The 22,948-nt window shown below is 54.5% G+C and overlaps 4 protein-coding genes across 4 annotated transcripts in view; 1 reads left to right on the top strand and 3 right to left on the bottom strand.

Moving 5' to 3' along the window:
- Positions 1–91: 91 nt before the first annotated feature.
- On the top strand, positions 92–3,469 carry PHGDH (phosphoglycerate dehydrogenase). Its single transcript, XM_015869374.2, has 12 exons — positions 92–335; positions 661–812; positions 948–1,013; positions 1,094–1,148; positions 1,226–1,324; positions 1,396–1,528; positions 1,603–1,751; positions 1,831–1,983; positions 2,057–2,189; positions 2,351–2,475; positions 2,609–2,828; positions 3,235–3,469. Exons 1-12 carry the CDS (start codon positions 198–200, stop codon positions 3,387–3,389), a joined length of 1,578 nt encoding a protein of 525 aa, XP_015724860.1. The 5' UTR covers positions 92–197; the 3' UTR covers positions 3,390–3,469.
- A 483-nt stretch (positions 3,470–3,952) lies between these two features.
- On the bottom strand, positions 3,953–7,165 carry HMGCS2 (3-hydroxy-3-methylglutaryl-CoA synthase 2). Its single transcript, XM_015869375.2, has 9 exons — positions 7,027–7,165; positions 6,395–6,843; positions 6,063–6,188; positions 5,766–5,930; positions 5,519–5,687; positions 5,271–5,441; positions 4,505–4,611; positions 4,301–4,426; positions 3,953–4,224 (listed from the first exon to the last, which is right to left on the bottom strand). Exons 1-9 carry the CDS (start codon positions 7,113–7,115, stop codon positions 4,118–4,120), a joined length of 1,509 nt encoding a protein of 502 aa, XP_015724861.1. The 5' UTR covers positions 7,116–7,165; the 3' UTR covers positions 3,953–4,117.
- Positions 7,166–7,864: 699 nt separating this feature from the next.
- Positions 7,865–9,349, bottom strand: REG4 (regenerating family member 4). Its single transcript, XM_015869386.1, has 6 exons — positions 9,223–9,349; positions 8,703–8,787; positions 8,525–8,622; positions 8,305–8,442; positions 8,129–8,234; positions 7,865–8,031 (listed from the first exon to the last, which is right to left on the bottom strand). The coding sequence occupies exons 2-6, from the start codon at positions 8,761–8,763 to the stop codon at positions 7,958–7,960; spliced, it is 477 nt and encodes a 158-aa protein (XP_015724872.1). The 5' UTR covers positions 8,764–8,787; positions 9,223–9,349; the 3' UTR covers positions 7,865–7,957.
- A 1,480-nt stretch (positions 9,350–10,829) lies between these two features.
- The window catches only part of NOTCH2 (notch receptor 2), a 76,701-nt gene continuing 64,582 nt past the window's right edge, over positions 10,830–22,948 (bottom strand). Inside the window, exons 24-33 of the mRNA XM_015869367.2 lie at positions 22,330–22,859; positions 21,376–21,723; positions 21,023–21,165; positions 20,534–20,744; positions 19,567–19,663; positions 18,907–19,075; positions 15,917–16,218; positions 15,633–15,780; positions 15,059–15,156; positions 10,830–14,444 (exon numbers count right to left, since the gene is read on the bottom strand). Coding sequence (XP_015724853.1) covers positions 13,101–14,444; positions 15,059–15,156; positions 15,633–15,780; positions 15,917–16,218; positions 18,907–19,075; positions 19,567–19,663; positions 20,534–20,744; positions 21,023–21,165; positions 21,376–21,723; positions 22,330–22,859 — 3,390 coding nt within the window. The 3' untranslated portion in view covers positions 10,830–13,100. The remainder of the gene's footprint in view (positions 14,445–15,058; positions 15,157–15,632; positions 15,781–15,916; positions 16,219–18,906; positions 19,076–19,566; positions 19,664–20,533; positions 20,745–21,022; positions 21,166–21,375; positions 21,724–22,329; positions 22,860–22,948) is intronic.

Below are 22,948 nucleotides of genomic sequence, written 5' to 3'. Positions count from 1 at the left end.
GAGGAGGGAAAAGAGGTGGGAAAGAGGTGGGATTATGGAAATGGGATCCAATGAGACAAGAGAGCAGCCCGCAAAACATGCCCCACCGGCGGCCCATTTAGTGCGGCGGGCAGCGCACAGCAACCTCTTTGGCCAGAGCTGTGCGGACAAGCAGCGGGCACGGACCCCTGACAGCCCCAACAGCCCCACACCGAGCGATGGCCTTTGCCAAGCTGCAGAAAGTGCTGATCAGCGACAGCCTGGATCCCTGCTGCAGGGACATACTGCGGGCCGGGGGCATCCAGGTGCTGGAGAAGCCCGGGCTGAGCAAAGAGGAGCTGCTGCAGGAGATCCGGGTGAGCAAACCGGGGTCTGCGTGCAGCTCAGAGCCCTGGGCTGGTGGCAGCGGGTGGGCACAGATGGGCACCATGTGGGCACCGCAGCTCTGTGTCCCAGACAGAGCAGACACACGGTGAAAGGACGTTGCAGGACGGTGGGAGGCTGGAAGCCCCCTCGCACAGCGGGTCATGTCCCCGCCTCCTGTGTCTGATGCAAGAATCCTGGCTGCTTTCACGCTGCTGATCCCAGCCCCAGGCCCCCGGTTCTTCCCACCCCACCACCCACCCTGCCTGCCATCCCCACGGCTCAGCCCCGATCAACGTGCGGTGTCTGTCCCTGCAGGACTGTGATGGGCTCATTGTCCGCTCGGCCACCAAAGTCAGCGCCGACGTGCTGGAGGTGGCGGGCAGGCTGCAGGTGGTGGGCAGAGCTGGCACCGGCGTTGACAATGTGGACGTGGAGGCAGCCACCAGGAAGGGAGTGCTGGTGATGAAGTAAGAGTGGGACCCGCAGCCAGAAGGGAGGCATCCTGCTGGCACGGGGCTGGGGGGTCAGCACAGAGCCCGGCCTCCCCGTGGGTCTCCATCCCTACGGGGAGGTCACACGGTGACCCCGCTCCCTGTCCCCAGCACACCCACCGGGAACAGCCTCAGCGCTGCAGAGCTCACCTGCGGCATGATCCTGTGCTTGGCCAGGTGAGTGCAGGGCTGTGCGGGGTGGGGTGTCCAGCCCACAGCCCACAGCCCTGCGCTGACTGTGCCCTCCCCTACTGCAGGCAGATCCCACAGGCAGCTGCCTCCATGAAGGAAGGCAAATGGGACCGAAAGAAGGTATGGGCAGGAGCAGTGCCTGGGAGGGTGGGTACTGGGGGGCCCCTGCTTGCTCACCACTCTCCTCACCCCCCCAGTACATGGGCATGGAGCTGAATGGGAAGACACTGGGTGTGCTGGGGCTGGGCCGCATCGGCAGGGAGGTAGCCACACGGATGCAGGCTTTTGGCATGAAGGTGAGCAGCAGGACAAAGGGCAGTGGCGGGGAGCAGGCTGGACACAGCTGTGAGCCCCCACTCTGCTCCAGACCATCGGCTACGACCCCATCATCACCCCTGAGACCTCGGCTGCGTTTGGTGTGGAGCAGCTCCCGCTGGAGCAGATCTGGCCCCGCTGTGACTTCATCACGGTGCACACACCACTGCTGCCCTCCACCACGGGTAGGGCAGTCTGAGGGTCTAGGGATGTTTTGGGGCTGTCCCCGTATCCCTGTCCCTGATGGTGCTCCTCACAGGGCTGTTGAATGACAGCACCTTCGCCAAGTGCCGCCGTGGCGTGCAGGTGGTGAACTGTGCCCGGGGTGGCATCGTGGATGAGGGAGCGCTGCTGCGGGCACTGCGCTCAGGGCAGTGCGGAGGGGCTGCCCTCGATGTCTTCACACAGGTGAGAGGGGTCCCCCATGGGGCCATCACCCAAATTGGGCCCCAGGATGGGCACAGGCTGAGGCTGGGGCCATGTGCAGGAGCCCCCAAAAGACAGAGAGCTGGTGGACCACCCCAACGTCATCTGCTGCCCACATCTGGGTGCCAGCACTCGGGAGGCGCAGAGCCGCTGCGGCAAGGAGATCGCCATGCAGATAGTGGACATGGCCACTGGGAAGGGGCTGGTCGGCGTGGTGAGTCCCCTGGTGCACCTCAGAGACCCCATGTGTGATAGATCCCCACTGCTCATCCCATATCTCTTCTCAGGTCAACGGGCAGGCGCTGAGCAAAGCCTTTGCACCCCAGACCAAGCCCTGGATTGCCCTGGCCAAGGCGCTGGGCACAGTGTTGCATGGCCTGGCCAAGCAAGCGACAGGCAATGTGCAGGTCTGCACCCTAGGTGAGAGGTGGGCACGTGAGTTCCAACACAGGGACCCATGGGGATATACTGGGTCAGAAGGCAGGAGGTGGTTGGATGATGGGATGAAGGATGGGAAGCAGGGGATGGATGGAATAGAGGGAATACAGATGGACATGAGCTGATCGCAGCACTGATCCTAGGGGCCCCCCTGAAGGATGCCAGCAGCTACCTGGCACCTGCTGTGGTGTCAGGCATGCTGGCTGGAGGAAAGAAGGAGCCGACCCTGGTGAACGCCATGCTGCTGGCCCAGGAGGCCGGCCTGAAGGTACTCGGAGTGCCACACAGCAGCCCAATGCCACTACGTCCTATCCTTCCTTGGTATAACCCCACAGGGCGCCTTGCCCTCAGGGAACATCCATGTAGGATGTGGGTGCTGAGTGGCCACCTTTCCCCACCAGGTCACAGCCACCCATGGTGACACAAGCCCTGAGCCCGAGGGCTTGCTGCAGGTGGCCCTGCAGGGCACCCCACACCGGGTGACAGGAACAGTGCAGGGCAGCAGCCCAGTGCTGCGGGAGCTCAACGGGGCTACCTTCAAGCAGCCGGCACCACTGGTGGGCCCTCTCCTCATCTACAGAGCCAAAGCATCTGAAACAAACACACTGCCCACACTCGCTGGTAAGCTCCTGGTGTCACCCCAAGCAAGGGAACATCTGGGGGGTCCCCACAACCAGCCTGGAGTCAAAAGGGGAACCATGCTGATAGGGCGTTGTGTGGAGAGACAGGAGGGGTGGTTTGGTTGTAGGGTTGGGGAATTGGAAACGCAGTGGTGCAGACTGCCCAGGGGAATGGTGGGGTCACCCTCCCTGGAGTGGAATTGTGGCAGTGAGGGACATGGTGGGGGTGGGCTGGGGTTGGACTTGGGGATCTGATACCCAAAGTAAAACAATCATGGAAAAGGAAAGGAAGAACGTTATGGAGGGGAGTCAGGGTAGGCAGAGCTATGCTACTTGAGATCCTCACTGCTGTGGGGTCCTGGTGCCAGGGAACAGACTGCAGCCCTGACCCCTTTCCTCCTGCCCAGGGCTGCTGGGGAAAGCAGGGATCCAGCTCCAGTCCTACCACAGCTCCAGTGCAGTGGGGGGGGAGCAGTGGAGCGTAGCTGGGCTCTCAGCCCCGCTGTCTGATCTCGCTGGTCTGAAGCCATGCACCGCAGAAGTCTTCCAGCTCCACCTGTAGTCCACCCCCCACCTGGATGTACCTGGAGCCCTCAGCACCTGGAGGAGCATCGTGCTCAATAAAGCATCCAGGAATGAGCATGCCATGCCTTGTCCATGTATCCCTGCCTTCTGGTGTCCTTCCTACCCATCCCTAAACCCTTCCTGATGGTGCCCCTCATACCCAATTCCAAACCTTCCCCTGCAGACTCTGTCCCTCCTGGCTCCATCCCCAGTGCTGCCCCCATCACCCTCTAGCACTGTTTGCTCAAGGGTGCAAAGGTCTCTCAGGCTCTGCTGCCCTGCTGAAGTCCCCTCTGACCACAGCCCAGGCAGTGCTCCAAGATGGGCTGGGCCTCCTACATGACAAAGTCACCCCACTTCCACCCATGGAAGCTTTCCCCTGGCAATTGTGTCTTGCCACCTGTGTTGGATCCAAAGCACTGGGCATGCACCCATCCTGGGTATACATGCCATTGTCCTTGGGCACATGTGGTGTACAGGGATAAATCCCACCTGGCACAACGGTGATTCAGGATGGGTTTAGGGGCAGGAGCGGAATACACAGCACTGGGTAATATTGGCTGCTTTGCAATAGGGAGCCAGAACTGGGGCCCTTGCCCATGCATCCATGCTTTATTCCCCACGCTGCCTGTGTTTTCGCAGAAAACACTTCTTGCTCCAGGACCCGGATGGCTGCATTCACCCCTGTGCCTGCATGTCCCCCCGATGGCTGCCCTGCTCCGTGCCCTACATGGGCTTCCTGGCGTACTGCCGGCGGTACTTGTCATCCACCCGCTCCAAATACCAGGTGCCGGGGAACAGGTCTTCCTGGGAGCCGTGCGGAGTGTGGTTGGCTGTGTGGATAGGGCATATGAGGCTCAGCGGCTCAGCCAGACCCCAGCAGTGAGGTGTCCCCCCAGCCCTGCTCACCCAGGTGATGGGTCTCCTCGCGCTGCTTCATGATGTCGGCAAAGTCCTGTGGGGCCACACGCTTGCGGGCATCCAGGCGGGCAGGCAGATCAGCCAGGCTGGAGAGCAGCTTGTCCAGGGGGGAGCCTGGTGTGGGGAGACAATGGGTGAGACACCACCCACCCGTACCCTCCCGGCTCTCGGTCCCCATGGTGTGGGACTCACCCGGGGAAGAATCCTGTGAGACACGAAGGGAGAACATGCTGGCAGCCAGCCCTGAGCCGTAGGAGAAGGCACCGATCCTGGAGCCGGCCAGGTCCCGAGCTGAGCACCTGCAGCCATTTGGGGTGAGGAGTTAGGGGAGATACAGGGCTCAGGCAGGAGGGCCCTGGCACGCTGGGCCAGATCAAATTGCAGCCACCGCAAGAGGAGATAAGGGAGGCTGTGCTGCAGGGGACAGCAAGGAGGTAACAGTTTGGCACAGCAGGGCTGGTCTCTGCCCCCACTGTGTCCCAGGGCCGTACCAGGCACCGTAGCCCTGCGCAGGGCAATGAGTGGCTCAAGGACAGGCTGACGGACACAGCAATCACACCGCCCTTGTGCCTGGCTGTTCCCATGGCTCCTTCCCAGCCAGCAGTGGGGGACAGCCATTCTCTGAGCATGAAAAGGGGGTTTTCATCTCACAGCACTGACAGACAGGCTTTATACCCTCCAGCAAGGCGGCATGGAAACGCTGGCTGGGGGACAGCGCTGGGCTGAGTGCAGTGAAAGCTGGGCCATTCCCAAAATGGCATCCTCCACAATAACATCCCACCCACACAGCGATCTCTCAAATGATGACCCTCAAAATGGAGCCCCATCCTCATCAAGATGGCAACCCTGAAAAGGATGCCCCAAAAAATGGCGGCAACCAAAACTGCCACCCCTCAAAATGGCGTCCTCCCCCTCCCCGCCAAATGGCGACCCCCTGCTGCCAGCACTGAGGACTCACTGAGCCAGGAGCGAGGCCAGGCAGCCATACATGGACGGTGTGTACATGTTGCCATTGCGGGAGGAGAGCAGCAGGGAGGGCTTGGTCTTCTGGTTGAAGATCTCCTGGCTGGCCGTCTGGAACGCCTTCTCCACCTCCTTGCTCGTGTAGGTGTCCTCCAGCTTCAGGTCGCTGCATGGAGAGAGGTGGGCTGTAAGAACATGTGGGAGTTGAGCAGAGGTGTCCCCAGCACACTGCGGGGCACCCACCGGAAGGGCTGCAGCCCCTTGTAGAGCCCAGCAGTCGTGTCAGGGTTGGGGGCAGCCAGGAAGTCATTGAGCAGCAGCCGCCCCACTGACTTCTGCACCAGCTTGCAGAAGGGCGTGTGGAAGATGATGAACTTGAAGTCATCAAGGGTGAAAGGCCGCTTCATGCCGGCTGGAAGGCAGAGCAGGAACATCAGTCACCGTGGGGTGGGATGTGGGGCCACCCGAGCACTGCAGCGTCACCCCTCACCCTGATGCCATTGGCTCTCTGCCTTCCTGCGGTACACGGCGTAGCAGCGGTCCAGGGCCCGCAGGTAGCACTGGATGGAGAGGGGACCGTCCACCACTGGGTATTCTGAAGACAGGTCGGGCTTGTAGAAATCATAGGCGTGCTCCATGTGTGTTCCCCGCAAGCCTGGGGACACAGGGGAGAACTGTGTGTTGAAGATCTATCTGCTCACGGGTCCTAAACAACCCCACCTTTGGCCCAGGGCAATCTATGGAGCCCACGGTGGCACGGCCAGCCAGATCCCCATGGAGCACTGACCTCTCTCCAGCACCAGAGGGGCGTTGGGTCCCACCAGCATAGCAATGGCACCAGCACCTCCTGTGGGCCGCGCGTTCCCCGTGGCATAGACAGCAATGTCCCCACACACCACCACGGCATAGCGCCCTGTGAGAGGACAGCGGGGATAACAGTGGGTGGGACATCCCCATCCACCCCGTGGTCCCACTACAGCTCACCACCCACATCTCCATCCCCATACCTCAGCCTACACAGGTGAGAAAGAAAAGTAGTGGGATGCCAGTAGGGGAGCATCGTTCCCCCACCCCACAGTGCCCACCCCACAATCAGACACCCCCCAGCCCCATGCCCACCATCCCAGGCACTGGACTCGACCCAGGAGGCCGCGTTGAAGAGAGAGGCTGTGCCTCCATAGCAGGCGTTGGTGGTGTCAATGCCCTCCACATCAGTGTTGCCCGACTCGCGGAAGAGCTCCATGAGGACAGTCTTGACGGCCTTGGACTTGTCGATGACGGTCTCGGTGCCCACCTCCAGGCGGCCGATGGAGTCCCAGGAGAGCTTCCCTCGCTCCACCAGCCTCTGCACCACCGTCAGGCACAGCGAGTTGATGTCCTCGTGTGCGGCACAGAAGCCCATCTGCTGCTGGCCCAGGCCCCGCGTGTACTTGCCGGCCTCCACACCGTCAAAGCGCTCCAGCTCAGACTGCTCCACGTACTGCGCAGGGAAGTACACCTCCAGTGCCAGGATGCCCACGTCCCTGGGCCACGTGCCCGTGCTGGACAAGGCCGCAGTGCCGGAGAAGCTGTGAGGCAGAAGGAGTGGTGGCGGTCCTGTGCTGGGCACCGCTCAGACTGTCTGGGCCCCACAAGCGCTCACACCCTGCTCCCTGCCCCCACAGTGCCCCACTGTTCCCCAGAAAGCCTCCAGCTGACAGCTGGCCCCCCGAGCCCCCCAGGCTTTGTCCCACCCCAGGCTGGGTGCTCACCATGCCTCCTGCATGGCTGCAGGGTGTACCCGTGCTGGCCCCCGCCTCGCCCCCCAGCACCGCGCGGCGCGGCTGACCAAACGCAGCATCTTCGTCCCAGATGGATGGACAGAGGGACAGACAGAGGGACTGGCTTGCTGTGCAGCTTTTATCAACTGCGGCCCCCCCAGCCCTTATCAGCACACTGGGCACTGGTGCTCAAAGGTCAGCGAGCAGCAGCCAACACGACAGGGACGGTGCAGCAAGTGCTGGGCTTGGAGGGCACAACTGGAGAGATGGCTGCAGCTGGTGCCCCAGCATTTGGGGATGCACGGAGCCAGGGCTGAGCATTGAGGTGGGGTCAGTGCCACCAGGTGATGGCTCAGCACTGAGTTGTGGGGTGGTGGTGGCGGCAGAGCCCACCATCACCGTGCTGTGTGACCCCATAGCAGAGGGCAGGGGGTACCCGGTGCCACTCGTGCCACCCAGGACATGTCATTCTCCACATGTGGCTGCTCCGGGGCACAAACACGAGCTGGGTGGAGGCACTGCCATCTCCAAAACAGCAGAGCAAACAGACACGTGATGTACGGAGCTGCGCTGCGATGACACAAGGAGGGACCTTTGGCCCCAATGCTGTTGTCAACACAGCCCCTCAGAGCTGTGGGTACATGGGAACCACTCCCATCTCCCAGGTCTCCAATGCAGGGACCCCTCATCACGCACCACCGTCCCTCCTTGCCTGCCTTAGGCCTGCAGCTCTTGGGGACTGTCCCCAACCCTCCTCTCCCCACAGGTCTCCACATCCACTGGCAGTGGGCAGAGCAGCAGGGGACTTTGCACAGGACACACACCATGCTCACATGCTTCTCTGTTTATAGATGTATTTTTGAGAGATAGAGGGACGAGCACGGAGGTGGGGCAAGAGGAGCATGAGGGCACGGGGCCCCGCTCATTGCGAGGGTGTGAACTTGCAGATGAAGTGGTGCTGTCGTTCACAGTCAGCACTGGACCACACGGTGAAACCTATGGGAGAGATGGGAGAGATGTGCCAACTCCCAGGTCCCTTCTGCCCAGAGAGGTCCCATAGGAAAAGGAAGCACGTGGGGCTGTAGGCACTCACCGCTGCTCCGGGTCAGCAGGGCACAGCTTCCTCCTCGGGCACCATTCCCAGGAAGGGTTGGGAGGTCATCGTACTTCTGCCCGTGGGTCCAGCGCCAGTCCCGGCTCTGAGCAGGACACGGGGTCAGGAGCACAGCCCCGCTGCGCCCAGCCCCATTGCTGCCCCCCACCCCTCACCTGCCGCAGGTAGTGCAGGCCCAGCCAGACGGGCTGCGTGCGCTGGTAGTACATGATGACCCGGCTCAGAGTGGCTGCTTCCTTGGGGTCCTCCACCCAGACCAGGTGGGCTCCAGAGTAGCTGCTCTGGCACTGTGCCTGCAGGGAGATGCGGGGCATTGCAGGACCCCGGCACACCCGGAGCTGGGGGCAGCTGGCTGCACACCCCGACCACCTTTACCTCTGCCTCCTCCCAGGTGCGGTGCTGGCTGAAATACCTGAAGCAGTTCAGCTTGTAGTAGGACCAGCCCTCGGGGCAGTTCAGCAGGTACCGGGCTCCTGGCAGAGGGGGGGATGCAGGGACAGGGATTCAGCCCCATGCCCCCACCCCGAGCCAGGAGCATTCCCCTGGAACTCACCGACCACCTGCAGGAGCACCATGCAGCACAGCAGCAGAAGGGCACACCTGGCTGCTGTCATCCTTCTCTCTTCTGAAGATGTCCCCTGTAAGATCCCATGGTGTCACCGGGTCCCTTGGGCAGACCCAGCCCTGTTGATGCCAGCAGTGCTTTGGGAGATGGTGCAGCTGCCTGCGCGGGCTGGGGACCCCACGGCTTGTGCTGCCGGGGGCAGCAGCAGTGATGACACGGGCAGAGCCGGGGCTGCTGGGGCCACAAGGCCACTGTGCATCACTGTTCCCCCAGCTTGAGTCCATGCCAGGCTGGGGGAGCAATCGTTCGCCTCAGTGCAGCTCCCCTTTATGTGAGCTAATCCCCAGTGCTGGGGATCATTTGCAGGCTCAGCTCATTTTCCCCTCCAAGAGACAGCAACAAAAGTTGGCCTGAAGATCGTATGTCTGCAGCATGCCCTGTGCCATAGGGGCAGCTCTCATCCCCCCGAGCACCCCAAGGCTGTGCTTGGTGCTGGCCCCATCCTCACCTGGCACACGGAGATGGGAAGAATAACGGCCCCTCGCGTCCGCGGGGCAGGAAGAGCTGCCCTATATAGCCCCGTGCTCACCGGAGTCACTGTTTGCGCAGCTCAGGTGATTGCCATCATAAAAATCTTACTGCTCACTGCCCACATCCCCCAGGGCCCAGCTGGAAACCTGCCTAGATCTCAGCTCTGTTTGCATTCAGCATTTCTCCAGAGAAGACAGGAAGGACCTCTCCTAGTTGGTCAATAACCCCCCCCTGCAATTAGCATTAATTACCAGAGCAAACAGAGCAACCTATATGCAAAACCCAGCCTTGCACCTGCTGGGTGCCCATCTGGAATAGCACAGGGTGGCAGGGACAAGCCTTGGGGAGGCTGCCCGTGGGCACTGTGATGGATGGGATGGGGCGGGATGGGGAGGGATGGGATGGCAGCCAGCGAGGCCTGCACCCCTCCCAGCTTGCAGTGCGTCAGCCCCGCACCGCCCTTGTTTGATCTGCCCGGGCACCTTTCCGGCAGGATGCAGGGACAGCCTGCGGCTGGGGGCCATCAGATAGCGGTCAGATGGCCGTCCCCACACCCTGCACTGACGCAGGCTCTATGGGTCCGTGTCCATCAGCTCCCCCCCCAGTCGCAGCCCTCGCTGTAGAGCTTCGTGCCACCAGGTTGGAGCCACACTCCACACCGCAGGGCTCTTCCCACAGCCCCAAAGCACTGCGGTGGCTCAGCCTGGCGTGTGCAGGCAGGCCTGGCTCTGGCAGCCTTGGGAATAGGGCAGCGCTTATGAAAAAGCATGGAAATACCCCCAAAGGAGCCCGAGGCTCCCACAGTACTCCTAGTACTCCTCTCACTCCGCCATGCCTGCCCAGCTGGTTCCTTCAGGCCCATTTGGAAGCAGCAGGACCGGTTCCCACAGGCTGCTCCCCACTGCACGCAGCGATGAGGCATGTCTCAGCCTGAGCACCCCAACTGCTGCACTGCGCAGGGCTCAGCCCCCAGATGTGGGGCAGCCCGTGGGAGGGGGCCGAGAGCTGCTGGATTCTCCTACTGGTCAAGCTGGCTCAGCTGGAAGAGAAAGGGGCTACAGAGTTTAACATTCAAAAGTGAAAATGCCTCCCAGCAGCTTTGTTATCCCTCCTGGGCATCGTAATTCAGCGAGCAGTTCCACCAGAGCCCACAGCTGAAAACTCGCCAGGGGAGCACACACACAGCCTAAGGCACAGGGGCAGCTCCCTGCTCAAAGCACAGGAATGGAGCCCATCGACAATTTGTTCTCTAATTGCTCAAGTCTGAAATCTTCCTGATCTGAAAACGCTCCTCCCCACCCACCCCGGTGCACACACGCAGCTCTCAGCCCCTTCTCAGTTCACAGACGGCTCCAGGTCCCTTTGCTAAGGGGAGCTATGCAGTGAGGTTTGCGTGCTGCTGAGCCATGGCAAAGAGGGCTCAGCCTCTAAAAGCTCCCTCCCAACCTGATCCTAATGAGCCCACCCTCATCAGGGCTCAGAGAGCTGCCCCACACGGGGCATGCCTCGCTAATGCCATCTTCGCAATGCACTGGTTGTGCCACAACAGCCAGGAGGGCCAAGGAAAACAGCAGCACGCAGACGCCGGGCACGTACTCTTTATTCTGGGGATAAAAATTGCTTATACAATTTGCAGCAACTATTTTCATAAAAGACTTTTATATATATAAAAAAAAAATAATAATGTAAAAATAAGCAAATATTTTCCATTATTAATATAGGAAAACGCTGCTGTGTGAATGGTTGCTCTACAACTTACGAGTTAAAATACCACCTTCAGGAGATATTATCTTTACAAGTAGTTTAAAAAAACAAAAGGCAGAGGGCCATCATATTAACACACCAGGCACGGAACTGGCTTCGTTCCAAAGAAAGCACTCCTCTTGTAAATGGCAGCCACATATATAAAAAGGCACTTGGTTATTTGGAGGCCAGCAGGCCCTTTGTTCTTTAGCACGGATGTAGCAACACTTCATTAAACACAGTGAAACTTGTACCTCTATAGAACCCGGCAGTGCTGGGCCCCGCCGGGCATCTGAGTCAGCTGCAGCAGAACTTCACAGTGCACACTGTGCCAGTGCGACGGGAACGCCGTGTGCGTCGGGAAAAGGAACTTCAGAATTAAAACTTCAGCCCAAACGTGGCCCCGGGAATGCGCTGCTCCTCCTGAGGCCCTGCCTTCATGTACCATCGAGAGGAATGGAAAGAAGAGAAAGCTTTACGCTGGATTAGAATGGGAGGAGAGGTGGGAGAAATACTGTACATGGTAGGATGCTCAGATGGGAGCGGCCAGCTCTGGATCTCTTTGGAACACGTGTCTGCAGGGTTCCCCTGGAGAGGTAGAAGCAAACCACCCCCAGGAATGGATGCTGCTACTTCTGCCCAGCTTACAGCCCTTCAGGGCAGCGTTGGCTTGCAGACAAGGAAGAAGCAGCGGTGTCCTGCTGAGGTCAGCTGTTTCCCTATCTCCAAAGCCACGGGGGAGCTGTGGTACCAACGCCACTGCTGTCCTGTGGAGAAGACTGTGAGACAGGCTGAAGCTGAGGACAGAAGACAGCCTCAAACCCAAGAACCAAATCACATTACAGAGCTATCTGTGAGCAACTCGTTCTGCTGCTGGCCCAGCTCCTGCTGCAGCTGCCAAAAGGCTGCTTGGGACTCAGTGCAGCAGCTTCCCATTGCTGGGGCAGGACAAGGCAGTGCTGCCACAGGACTGGAGCAGAAGAAACACTGCAGAAGGGCCAGATACCATTCCTGTCACACAGGGACACACTGCAGACATATAACAACGGCCTTAAGGTTGCTCAGTAACACCCCAGCGAGGCAGCACACAGTGTCTGTGGGGCAGGACACAGCAACCCTCGGATGGAAGAGAGGGAGTGCTGTGCAGTAACGTTGGGAGCTGACACTGTTAGGTCTTGAAGTGCTCCTGCTAATCCCAAGAGCTTCCCAGCAGGCCTGTATTACTTGTAGGCATCTCTCCCAATTCAGGGGCACACAAAGGTTGTCACAGACACACCTGGCACAACTGGGCAGGTGTGTCTCGAGGAAGACATACAAAGGGGGAGAGATGCGCCTGCAGGCTGCTGCAGGGGAAAGATGGGTTGGACCAGCGTTTTCAGGAGGAAAGTTAAAAAAATAAAAAGGTTTAAGAGAAGACTATATGCATATATAACCTCGGAATACCTTGGGGGCGGGCAGTGAGAATGGTAAGGGGGATTTAGTGGGTTCGTATAAGGAAAAGGCTCTCACAGAGTGAGGTGAAGTTGCGTGAGAGAAGGTGGTGGCTGCAGTCACTGAGGCTGCAGGTGGCCTGGGGAGCCTGGCTTGCTTGCTGAGCAGGTAGAGCCGCAGGACGGAGGGCTCTAGGAATGTGGGTGCAGCTCGGGGCCGTGTCAAAACAAGGCAGCTTGAACTGAAGGAGAACTAGTAGAAGGTGCTTCAGAGAGAGGTTATGTAGGTAACAAAACTAGTAACAAAGTAAGGATACAAAGCTGGTTTTGGCTAAATTTCGGGAGAAACAACCATGAGATGCACTAAGCTGAAGAGCTGTCTCCCCAGACACACGGTGGAACACATTTAAAAGCAGACTGGAGAATCCAGTGCAGACAGCAGTCACACCCAGGGTGGGCAGCAGTTGGTTAGAAGTGATCCAGCTGGTCTTCTCCATCACCAGCTTCTACAGTTCTCTGCTTAGGAAAGCATAAAAGCCTACAGCAACCACAGTCCCTCCGATGAAAGAAAATCCTGGGCTCATTAAGACTCTTGGATACTAAAATGGTTCTTCATTTCCATCCTGGAAGACCTTCATGAGTTCTGATGTCCACTTCAGTCGGGCTTCACTTTGGCCAGCCTTCAGGCGTACACCTGCATGTTGTTCCTCTGCTGCTCCGGCATGTGCGCGGCCGCCGGCCCACGCTGGTTGTTCCCAGGACTGGTTGCCACGTCAGACCAGTCAGAAGCAGAGTGCGGGGAGGAGCTTGACCACTGGTCTGGAGATTCAGGCGATGGAGTCAGGTATGGGTGCTCCCCTTGTAAGTGCCGGTTGTGGCTAGGAGTCCGTTCTGTGGCCGAGGAGTAACAGCTGTGCTGCGACGGAGGCGTGGGGTACTTCCCCATCGAGCTCTGGAACTGATGGTAGGCTGGGAGGATTGTCTGAGGCACCTGCCCGTCCTGCTGAGGGATGGCAGCCATGGAGAACGAGGCGCTGGGCAGCTGAGCTAAATCCGATATCTGGTACATGGAGCTGAGAGGGCCAGCCATGTTCTGAGCGCAGTTGGACTGGGCCTGCTGTGGCAGTGCTTGCTGGTTTATGCCACTCTTGGGAACCAGCTGGAAAGTCATGATAGGGGGCAGAGACTCCCTGGACACTCCCAGGTGCTTCGTATCTGCTTGAACCAAACCGCTCTGCTGAGAAACGCTGGGGTGTGAATGCATTACCGGCGGCACCATGCCGAACATCTCGTTGTACTGCGACTCGTTCATCTCCATGCGATTCATCCACTCGGTGGAAACATTGCCTGGCCGGAGCCTGCCGAGCCCACTGCTTGGAGGGGTGGTTCTGTGCTGCGAGAGCAGCTGGCTGACTGATGGGAGCACGGTGCTGGACCCACGGCCTAAGGGCTGCATCTCATGGAGGTTGGAGAAGGACATGCTGTGCGCAGCCTGCACCGACGGAGCGGTCAGCAGCGAGCTGGGTGATGAGTGTAACACCCCTGGTGATGGCATCACAGGAGACGACGTTGGTTCGGATGCAAAAGCATGGGGCGATTCTAGGGAGTCAACTGGTGACAGGGTTACTGAGCTCTCTGAAAACTGCCCTTTGCTCTCACTGAGGGACTTCTTCCTCCTCCTCTTTGCATCTTTGGTGAGGTTTGTGGGCATGATGCCTTTGGCATTCGGTTTTCGCGACTTCTTGCTTAACGAAGCATGCTTCAGATTGAGAAAGGATCTATTTGGGCCACAAATGACCGGGGAGAGGGCAGAGTTCAGCATGGCCCCGGGGTGCCCAGTGGGGCTGTGTGCTACATTATACTCATTGAGAAGCTGCACGATGTCATGGTGCATCCGGTCCTGGGCCACATCTCGGGGCAGACGATCCATGTGGTCCGTGATGTCTCGGTTGGCAAAATGATCCAGCAAGATTTTGGCTGCTTCAAAACTGCCTTCCCGAGCAGCGAGGAAGAGCGGTGTCTCCTCCTGAAAATACAGATAACGATTTTAGTGGCATCATTAGTGGCCAGGGGGAAGAACAACTTATACCTAGTGCTCTCCTATAGGTGTGGCACTAACAGGAAGCATGCTCTAATATACTGTCTCATTAACTGCCTCCAAAACCAACTCACCCTGGGTTAAACCATCAGGAAGGGATAAATGCACGCTAAACAATTTCATTAGGAAAAGCACTGTTTTGCCACGAGTCCTTCAAGGAGCTGTAAAAGCATCTGGTGCATTTCTTCCATTGATCTCCATAAAGAAAAAGTACGAAGGACAAGAACTGTGCCACCAGATCTGACACTCAGCTAACCAGAACTCAGCAGCAGCCTACTCTGATGCTCTCACACACCAATTCTGCACTGCATTCCTTTCCTGCAATGACAGCAGAACAGCACTGGTGCCCAGAACACAGCCAAACGAGAAAGAGAATCAGGGACAGGACGCTTAGTATATGAGGAGAATTAGAGTCACAGACTGGTTTTGGAAGACCTGCACTGAACACCCAGGTGAGAAAATCTGAGTTTAGTTTACTTCCAACAGCAACAAGATGCTTTGAGTTTGGAAGAACAGCCTTGCTGAGCACACCCACACCATACCTTGTTATCCTGCATGTCTCTGTTGGCTCCATTTTTCAGTAGCACCAGTGTTGCTTCCACATTGTTGACAGCAGCAGCCCAGTGAAGAGCGGATTTACCTGCAGAGAAACCCAACAGATTCAGACACAAACAAATTAACTACTGTTTAAAGACCCAAGATGGACAGAGTACATTGAGCAGTACACTTCACATATGTGAACATATCCTGTTTACACTTTGGAAATCCCAGTGCTGTGACATTTCCCTGCATCACCAAGATGCAGTGGGACTTCCAGCACTTGGGTTTGGCTTTAATTTCTCAATAACCTGTCCACAGAACCATGTCTATATTACGGTAAATCCCAGCATATTCAATCCTACATTTCTCCTGCTTTTCTTCCAGAACCATCTAACTCTGCACTCTGCAGCAGCCTGCAGTCTATTACTGCTGGAAGGATGTCCACAGGAGTGCCTAGTGTCCCATTCAGCTACAGCACTTAGGAGCAGCCCCAGCTCTGGGAGATCAGAAGCCCCCAGCTCCCTGCTTGCACCATGACAAATGTTTGCCCAGCCCAGAACATCATGTCAACATTACCGTGGTCATCTACAGCGTTCACATCTGCTTGGCAGTTAATGAGCTCTGCCACCATTCCTTCCACAGCCAGCCGTGCAGCCAGGATTAATGGGGTTGTTCCATCGTTCATGCGAGCATCCAAGTCTGTCACTCTGTTACGGATCAAGATCTGCACAACAGAAGACAGATTATTATTTTTTTCAGTAATGTTACAGAGCAAAACTGAGGACCTGGAAGAAACCCAAGAGAAAGCCTCGTAGATTACAGTGAGCAGCTGCTGTAAGAGGGTTCCTTAATTGCCATACCTGAAAGACTCCCTGGGCATCAGCAGCTACAGCTGCATGCAGGGGAGTCCGTCCCATGTTGTCCCGTGCGTTGGCATCTGCACCAGCATCCAGCAAACGTTTTGCAGCATCTGCCCTTGAATAACGGGCAGCTAAGTGCAGGGCCATCTCCCCAGTGCGGTCTGTTTGGGCCTGCAGGTTGGCACCTTGATAGATCAAATCTGTTATTATGTTTGCTGAGGAATCTTCTCCATCTTCATCGTCCTCGCTGATATCGGAACCGCCCACACGCAGAGATGCCAACATAAGTGGAGTACATCCATCTGCAATGGAAGAGATGTGATCATGTTAACCTACTGCTTGACAGTAACCTAAAAAGGGTCAAGTGCTTCTGTTCCTGAGCGGCCTGTAATTTACAACATACGCAGTAAACAAACCTAAGGATTCCAAGAATAAATGCTCACATTTGCTTATGGATTTCACTGCTTTGCCATACATACATCCTGGGCACCTAGAAAGTAAAAGGGACTGAGGTGGCAGCAGGAGTGGAACACTGTGCTAGTGAATCCATGGCAATCATAGAATGGCCTGGATTGAAAAGGACCACAATGACAATGTAGTTTCAACCCCCTGCAGCTGGGACCCTTATCAAAGCCCTGCAGAGATCATGGCTGCAGCCCTTGGATCTGCCTCCCCGAGCCAGGCTGAGCAGCAGAGCATACACTCCTCCTAGTGGCTGACAATCGGAGCACAGACATCCCTTCAACAAACTCTTTCCTCAGGGTTTGTTGGAAGGCAGAGAAGCACTGATGTACAGGCCTGGGTTCGGTTCCAAGACCCATTCGTGTCTGCAGCCCCTCTTGCTTGACGCCCAAGGCTATGCCTCTCTTTGTGCTTCTCCCTCCCTCCTCCTGCTGGCTCTGCTTCCTTGTCCCACACGAACACTTCTCAGTATTCAGTTCAGGATGCGGTCTTCCTCTCTACTGCCCTGATACAAAGAGCAGAGAGATGGGGCACAGAAAGGAGCCTTCCTTTTCTTTAGCACCACAGTCCTAAGAAAATCACTTGCAGGACTGGCCTCATGCAGTCACTGTGTTTGTCCCAGATGGATCACGCTTAGCTGCTGTATGGGGACACAGCTACAATGTGCACTAAATCCTTCAAAAGGAAAAATAGCTGCCGCCCTCCAGAGAGTCTCAGGTACATGAAGCTCTTTTTAGGACTTGGTAAATTGGCCACACACGGGTAGTTTTATGAGGCCAGCAAAAAGCATATCCAGTTCAACTGTCACAATTAAGTACTTGTTGGTGTACTAAGAAAAAGCCATGGTCACAATGTCTTTTTTTCCTTCACTCTTGTTCTGTGAAATAGCTGGAAAAGAACTCAAAAGGATCCAGCTGGAGGCAGACACCCAGCACGGAAAATTCCAGTCTGAACCACTTAAGTTTTAGCTACTGAGAAAGAAGGCCATATAACAGGAACAGTTAATCAGTTTTAATTATAGATGGTGGTACTAGTTATGCCTATAATTGCATTACCCTGGTTACACACCAACAATAACCCCACTGAAAAGAACGTCCTCACCACTCTGGGGGGACACAGAAAGAACAGCATGAAGACACAAAGGTAAAAGCAGTATTTTACTGAGACGAAACAAAAAGAAACCAAAGAAGTCCTCTTTGGTTTGCTGTATTTCAAGAAGACAGACCCTGAGTAAACCTAGAACGCAAAGAATGAGAAGGTGAAGCACAAAGTATCAGCAGATACCCAGGACTCTATACAGAAAGAATACACTGAAAGCTGGGATGTATGGGACCCACTGGTAAAGCCTATTGGATACAGCCCAAACCTGCATGTGAGCTGGTCAGACTCAACTGCCTTTGTAATCAGAGGCATTAGTGAGGCATTAATAGAGCAGGAGCTCCAGTCTTTGGGAGACCTTTGCTTGAGACAGAGGTGGTTTCAACTCAGAGTTGCCAGAGCAGATGAATGCTCACATTTACTGAGGAATCCAACCACTCTTTATTACTCCACCTGTTCTCTAACATTTTGAACTATTTCTTCCATATAAAGCAACTCAGCATCTTGCACTGCAGCGGGGCATGGCTTACAGCAGCTTGTTTCATGTCCCACAGCATACAAACAACAGGAAAACAACTCACAGGCCATATTATTCCACTGCTTTTGCTGGACAGTGCTTGGGGTGGATGTGAAAATAAGCAGCCTGAAGACTCAACAACACCATCTCCTGCACTTGGAAAGCTTTTATCCCAGCCACGCAACTAGAAGCTTCTTTATGGGGAGAGGGAAAAAAAGCCTAGATTTGGCAGAAACAGATGGCTCATGTTCTCACACTCCTGACACAGAAATCTTTTTCCTTGTGTTTTACATTTATGAGTGCTAGTGGGTCAAGGATCAGAAAAGACAATAGAAAGGGAATGAGAGAAGGGCTAAATTGCATGGAAACATTCCCACAAAATCCAATAAAAAGTAACTATAGCAAGATTATGAGAACAAACTCTCAGCATAGGAACAAGAACTGTGTTTGCAGCTTCTTCTAATCAGGTCAAACTCCTGGTAAACTTGTCTTAACAGGTCAAACACTTGGTAAACTCCTCTCAGAAACACAGGAACTGATTACTAGATGAGGCACCCAGTTCCTGGTTACTTCCAGCAGAACTATGCCTTCCAAAATTCAGGCATTCTGACATCTTTTAGGCAAGCACTGTAGTAAAGGGGGTCATAGACAACTTCATTTAGCTCCTACTGCTGCTTACATGAACTCTCTTTTCTCCTGTTCACACAATATTCCACATGCTGCAGACTACAATCCAACCTCCCCAGCTTTCTTCTCTGGAACATATGTGAGCTTTTCTCAAGTACCACAGAAGTTCTACTGATGTCCCTATATGCCCCACACTGTTTTTAAATGTTAGCAGTCTCAGCCACTGGAAACAAGAGAGATCTGGTGGATGACCTGCAGAACGCCTGAGACACTTTACGGTACTGACCTGGTCCTCTGACGTTGACATCCAGAACATCTACTTCTTGATCTGCTTGAGGTGGTGTAAGGGCCAGTGATGTGCTCCCACAGACATCTGCTGCTTCCAAGTGCTGCTGTGTCCACTGGCGCTGATCTATCTGCTCATCAGCTTCTGGGAGCAAGGCCTGGTCCTCAGTCTGAGAGCAGGAAACATGCAGCTGTTTCAAAGTGCTTATCAAGTTGCTAATGTCTAAAGTCCTCTTGGTCTAGTGAAGGTGTCTGCTCATGGCAGAGGGGTGAACCAGGCAATCTTTATAGGTTTCTTCCATCCCAAGCTGTTCTATGATTCCCTCTCTTTTTTTTTTTTAAGTTAATAAATGTGTCCATCAGCTTGGTATTTCTACCTTTCACGGTCAGAATTGCAAGACATTACATTATCATTAACCTACTCTTTCCTTTGGTGCAACAGGGCTTGAGTGAGGAGACACTGGTATAGAAGTTACCTGGTTTCTCTACAGGCCTGTGGTGGCTGTGTTCACCTCAGGGTTTGCCCCTCAGATATGATTAGCTGTACGTTACACAGCCCTGAGTCAACCTGGAAATTAATGTAGCTGTTTTCTTCAGGGAAGAAGAAATCCCTTCTTTCTGAGGGATAAGCAGGCAATGTCTGAGTATTGGAGCAACTTACCTTTACTCTCTTTGGCTGAGGTCCACCATCACCTGCCCAATGTTCAGTTGGTCCAGAATCTGCCATGTTACCCTCTGGTATCTGGACCGATAGATTTCTAAGAAACAAGAACACACCATTTTGTGGGTTGGACAGGCCTTACTACTGCTACCCATACCAGACTGAGAGATGATAAATGGGATGGCTGCAAACATGGTAGCTTGCAAACGGAGGGGCCAAAACATTAGAGTGGAATAACTACAGTCTCAGTTGAAACAAGCATTGGCCAGCTGTTGTAAGACAACAGGCACCATATGAATTAGAGGTGTTCACCTAAACAAATGCAGCATTGAGGCTCTGTAATTTCCAACTGCAAATTGTCAACCATGACACTGGAGGACTGAGCCCTGACCCTCCCACGACTAGCAAGCAATCTCAAGTGTCACACAGTCAGGCTTGACTGGAGATGCTGACTTCCCAGGCAACACAGAGAGCATAAATCAGATTGAACATACATCTTGCTCCCAGAACTGTGTGAGCTACACAGTGAGCTATGCATTTACAACTGTAAGCTTGGTCAACTCAGAGGAAAGTCAAAGCGTAATAAATGTGATTCTCCTTTTGAAACTTTCCATTATTTCTGAGTCGTGCATTTAATGCAGTGAGCTACATGTGTTAGAAGTTTGTTGTCACCTATCAATGTAAAAATGAAACACCCAATACAGGAGGAAATAATGCAACTAACATACCTAACTACTAAACTACACCACATTAGGAATCCAAGTTTAACCAGATCAGATTACAGTCATTTAAACTTCTTCAGCCCAAAAAAGATGGATTCAATTCAGAGAAAGAGCCCAAGAAGTCTTAGCTTAAAGGTCGTTTTCCCTATGCTAAGTGCCTTTACTGAAAGATTTTCACACTATGTTCTTAAAACCTTCTAACACACTGATTAACATATGGTCAGGAAGCCTAAATGCAAACTTACTTGAGTCCAACTGCATCTTCTCCAACTGGCTCCCTGCGCTTATGATTACTGGGATCCCTGCGCAGAATAAAACCCTCTGGGAGCCACAGCGAACCATGCTTGCGCTTACGCTTGGCCATCATCACACCCAAGAGAAGAATCAAGAGGATGATCAAAGCTGCCACAGCAAGTAGGTAGAGCAACTGGGTCTTTGGTGGTAACAAGGGTTCGCCTGAAAGTTCCAAGTGAAGTACAGTGAGATTTTAAAAGTTGAGGCAACGATCTTGAATCTAATTTTACATGCACTGCTTTACACTAGGAGAAGATGCCTCCTTTAGAGAAGAACAAGCATATTGCACACACAGCCTTCTGTAACTGACAGTGAAAAGCTTAGCACCCAGAAACCACCCTTAACAGTGAGATATGTTACGACGATGATCAATAATCTGAGCATGCATTTTGCAAGCTCAGGTTTCTTGCACAAGGCATTTTTCACCTGCAATTACTTACTTTGGACAGACACAAAAGGGTAAGGCAACATGCCCTTGATTGCCTGAGCAGCTAAGAGAGCCGCAGCAGCTTCTGTGTTGTGAAAGCATTGCTCTGAATCCTCTGCACACTGACGGTTGTCAATCTCTAGGAACACCCTGGTGCTGCAGAAACACAGGAAGAGAACACAGAAGTTAGCAAGAGAGACTTCTGTCAAAGTGCTGAGTTACACTGTGGTCTTTTAAGTTAACCTTTCCACTCTAAGCACTGAATATGGCAGTTGCTGCCCCAGATGGTCTAGAATGCCCCAACACACCTACAAACAAGAGCTACCAGCATAACAAGGCCAAAAGAACAGGAAGGCTTCCACTCACCCAATGACTTCTTGCTCTAGTTCTCTGTGCTTGCGAACAACCACAAGGGATCGTCGACTCCGTGCTGCCGATTTCTCTCCATAGTACGGGAATACCATGGGATTTCCCTGGGAGTCCAGCTTAATTCTCAGATTGGTGTGGAGGAGAGTTCCCAAAGTACGTAAGAAGCTGCGAACGTCACGCAGCAGCTCATCAGGGCGCATCAAGACCACAATGATCAGGGTCCCCTCTGCCAGCTTCTCAGCTTTATCCCCAGCACAGTCAAGACCGTCCCAGCCACACTCCTCACTATTACAACCCTGGTCACAGCGGCCGTCTGCATAGTGGTCAGCGCAGTACTTGTCATACCTAGAACAGCAAGAGGGTTAGAGGCAGCATACTGGACATTCACATCCTGTATAATACACCAACAGCCTAGAGCTTACACTTTACATCTGCTTGTAGTCATCAGTGGTTGAGGTAAAATGCCAGTTGTGCTCAGGATACAAAGATGTAACCCCAGCATATGGGTGGCAGGGAAGAAGTATAAAGCAGAACATCCCAGAAAGAGATGGTTCTGTTCTGATACCAGTGAGAGAAAACAGCTTATTCTGCCTATCACAAAAAAGCTACATCATCCTCAAGGGAACATCACCTACTGTAGTATTTACTGTAATTAACCGAAGAGAAAGAAGCAGCGTGACAAACAAGCAGGAACACACATTCAGAGGCAGCAAACAGCTAGGACCAAAATACAGATGGTGCAGGTATGAGCAGGGATCAGGACAGGAGGCAAAGCTACTAAAAACTTGTACGAGGTGAAGTACCTGCTATTCACATTTGCACAGAAAGCACAACACATTCATCAAGCAGCAGGAAGCTGAGGCAGCAGGTGTGAAGTGCACCCACTGTTGAAAGCACTAGCAGAAGATATATTAGCGGCACAAAGAAACCAGCCTCAGGATCAAGCCTTACTTGCACATTCTGCTGTTTTGCTGACATTCAAAGTTGTCAAACAAGCACTCGGGTGTGTTACAGAACTCGTCACACTGCCCATTGAAAAGCATCCAGCAGCGCAATGAAGAGGAGCAGTTGGCCCAGGGATCCTCCATTGTCAGGGAACAGTCGCCTCCGTCCCACTGGCAGGCGTGAGTGTTACAGTCTTCATCACAATAGCCATCTCTCGCTTTTTCCGCACACTGGGAATCCAAACATCCCAGAGGCTCCTGGCTGGGATGTACGAGCTGTTCACACTGGCTGCCTTGGGTGTGATCGGGGCACTGACAATAATAGTAAGGAGGCTGAAAACGAGGGTGGCAGCTTCCACCATTCTGGCAGGGGGCGCTGGCACAGCCTGTGTTGGTCTGGCATTCCTCTCCCACAGCCAGCCTTGGGCAGTAGCATCGCGGACCAGAAGACGTCTGGATGCACTGCTCGCCCTTCTTGCATTTCACTTGCCCACAAGTACTGTGGCTGCTGAACTCACATTTTGCCCCAGAATAACCCTAGGGGGGGAAAAAAAGGGAAAACGGTCAGGCTCAATACTTATCCTTCAGCACTCTCAGGGGTGGAGGCAAGGTGTCCCATGCAATTT

Source organism: Coturnix japonica, chromosome 8, assembly GCF_001577835.2.
Source record: "Coturnix japonica isolate 7356 chromosome 8, Coturnix japonica 2.1, whole genome shotgun sequence".
In the NCBI taxonomy this organism is placed as follows: domain Eukaryota; kingdom Metazoa; phylum Chordata; class Aves; order Galliformes; family Phasianidae; genus Coturnix; species Coturnix japonica.
Note: the sequence above shows the minus strand (reverse complement) of the source record. Positions and strands in the feature narration are given on the sequence as shown.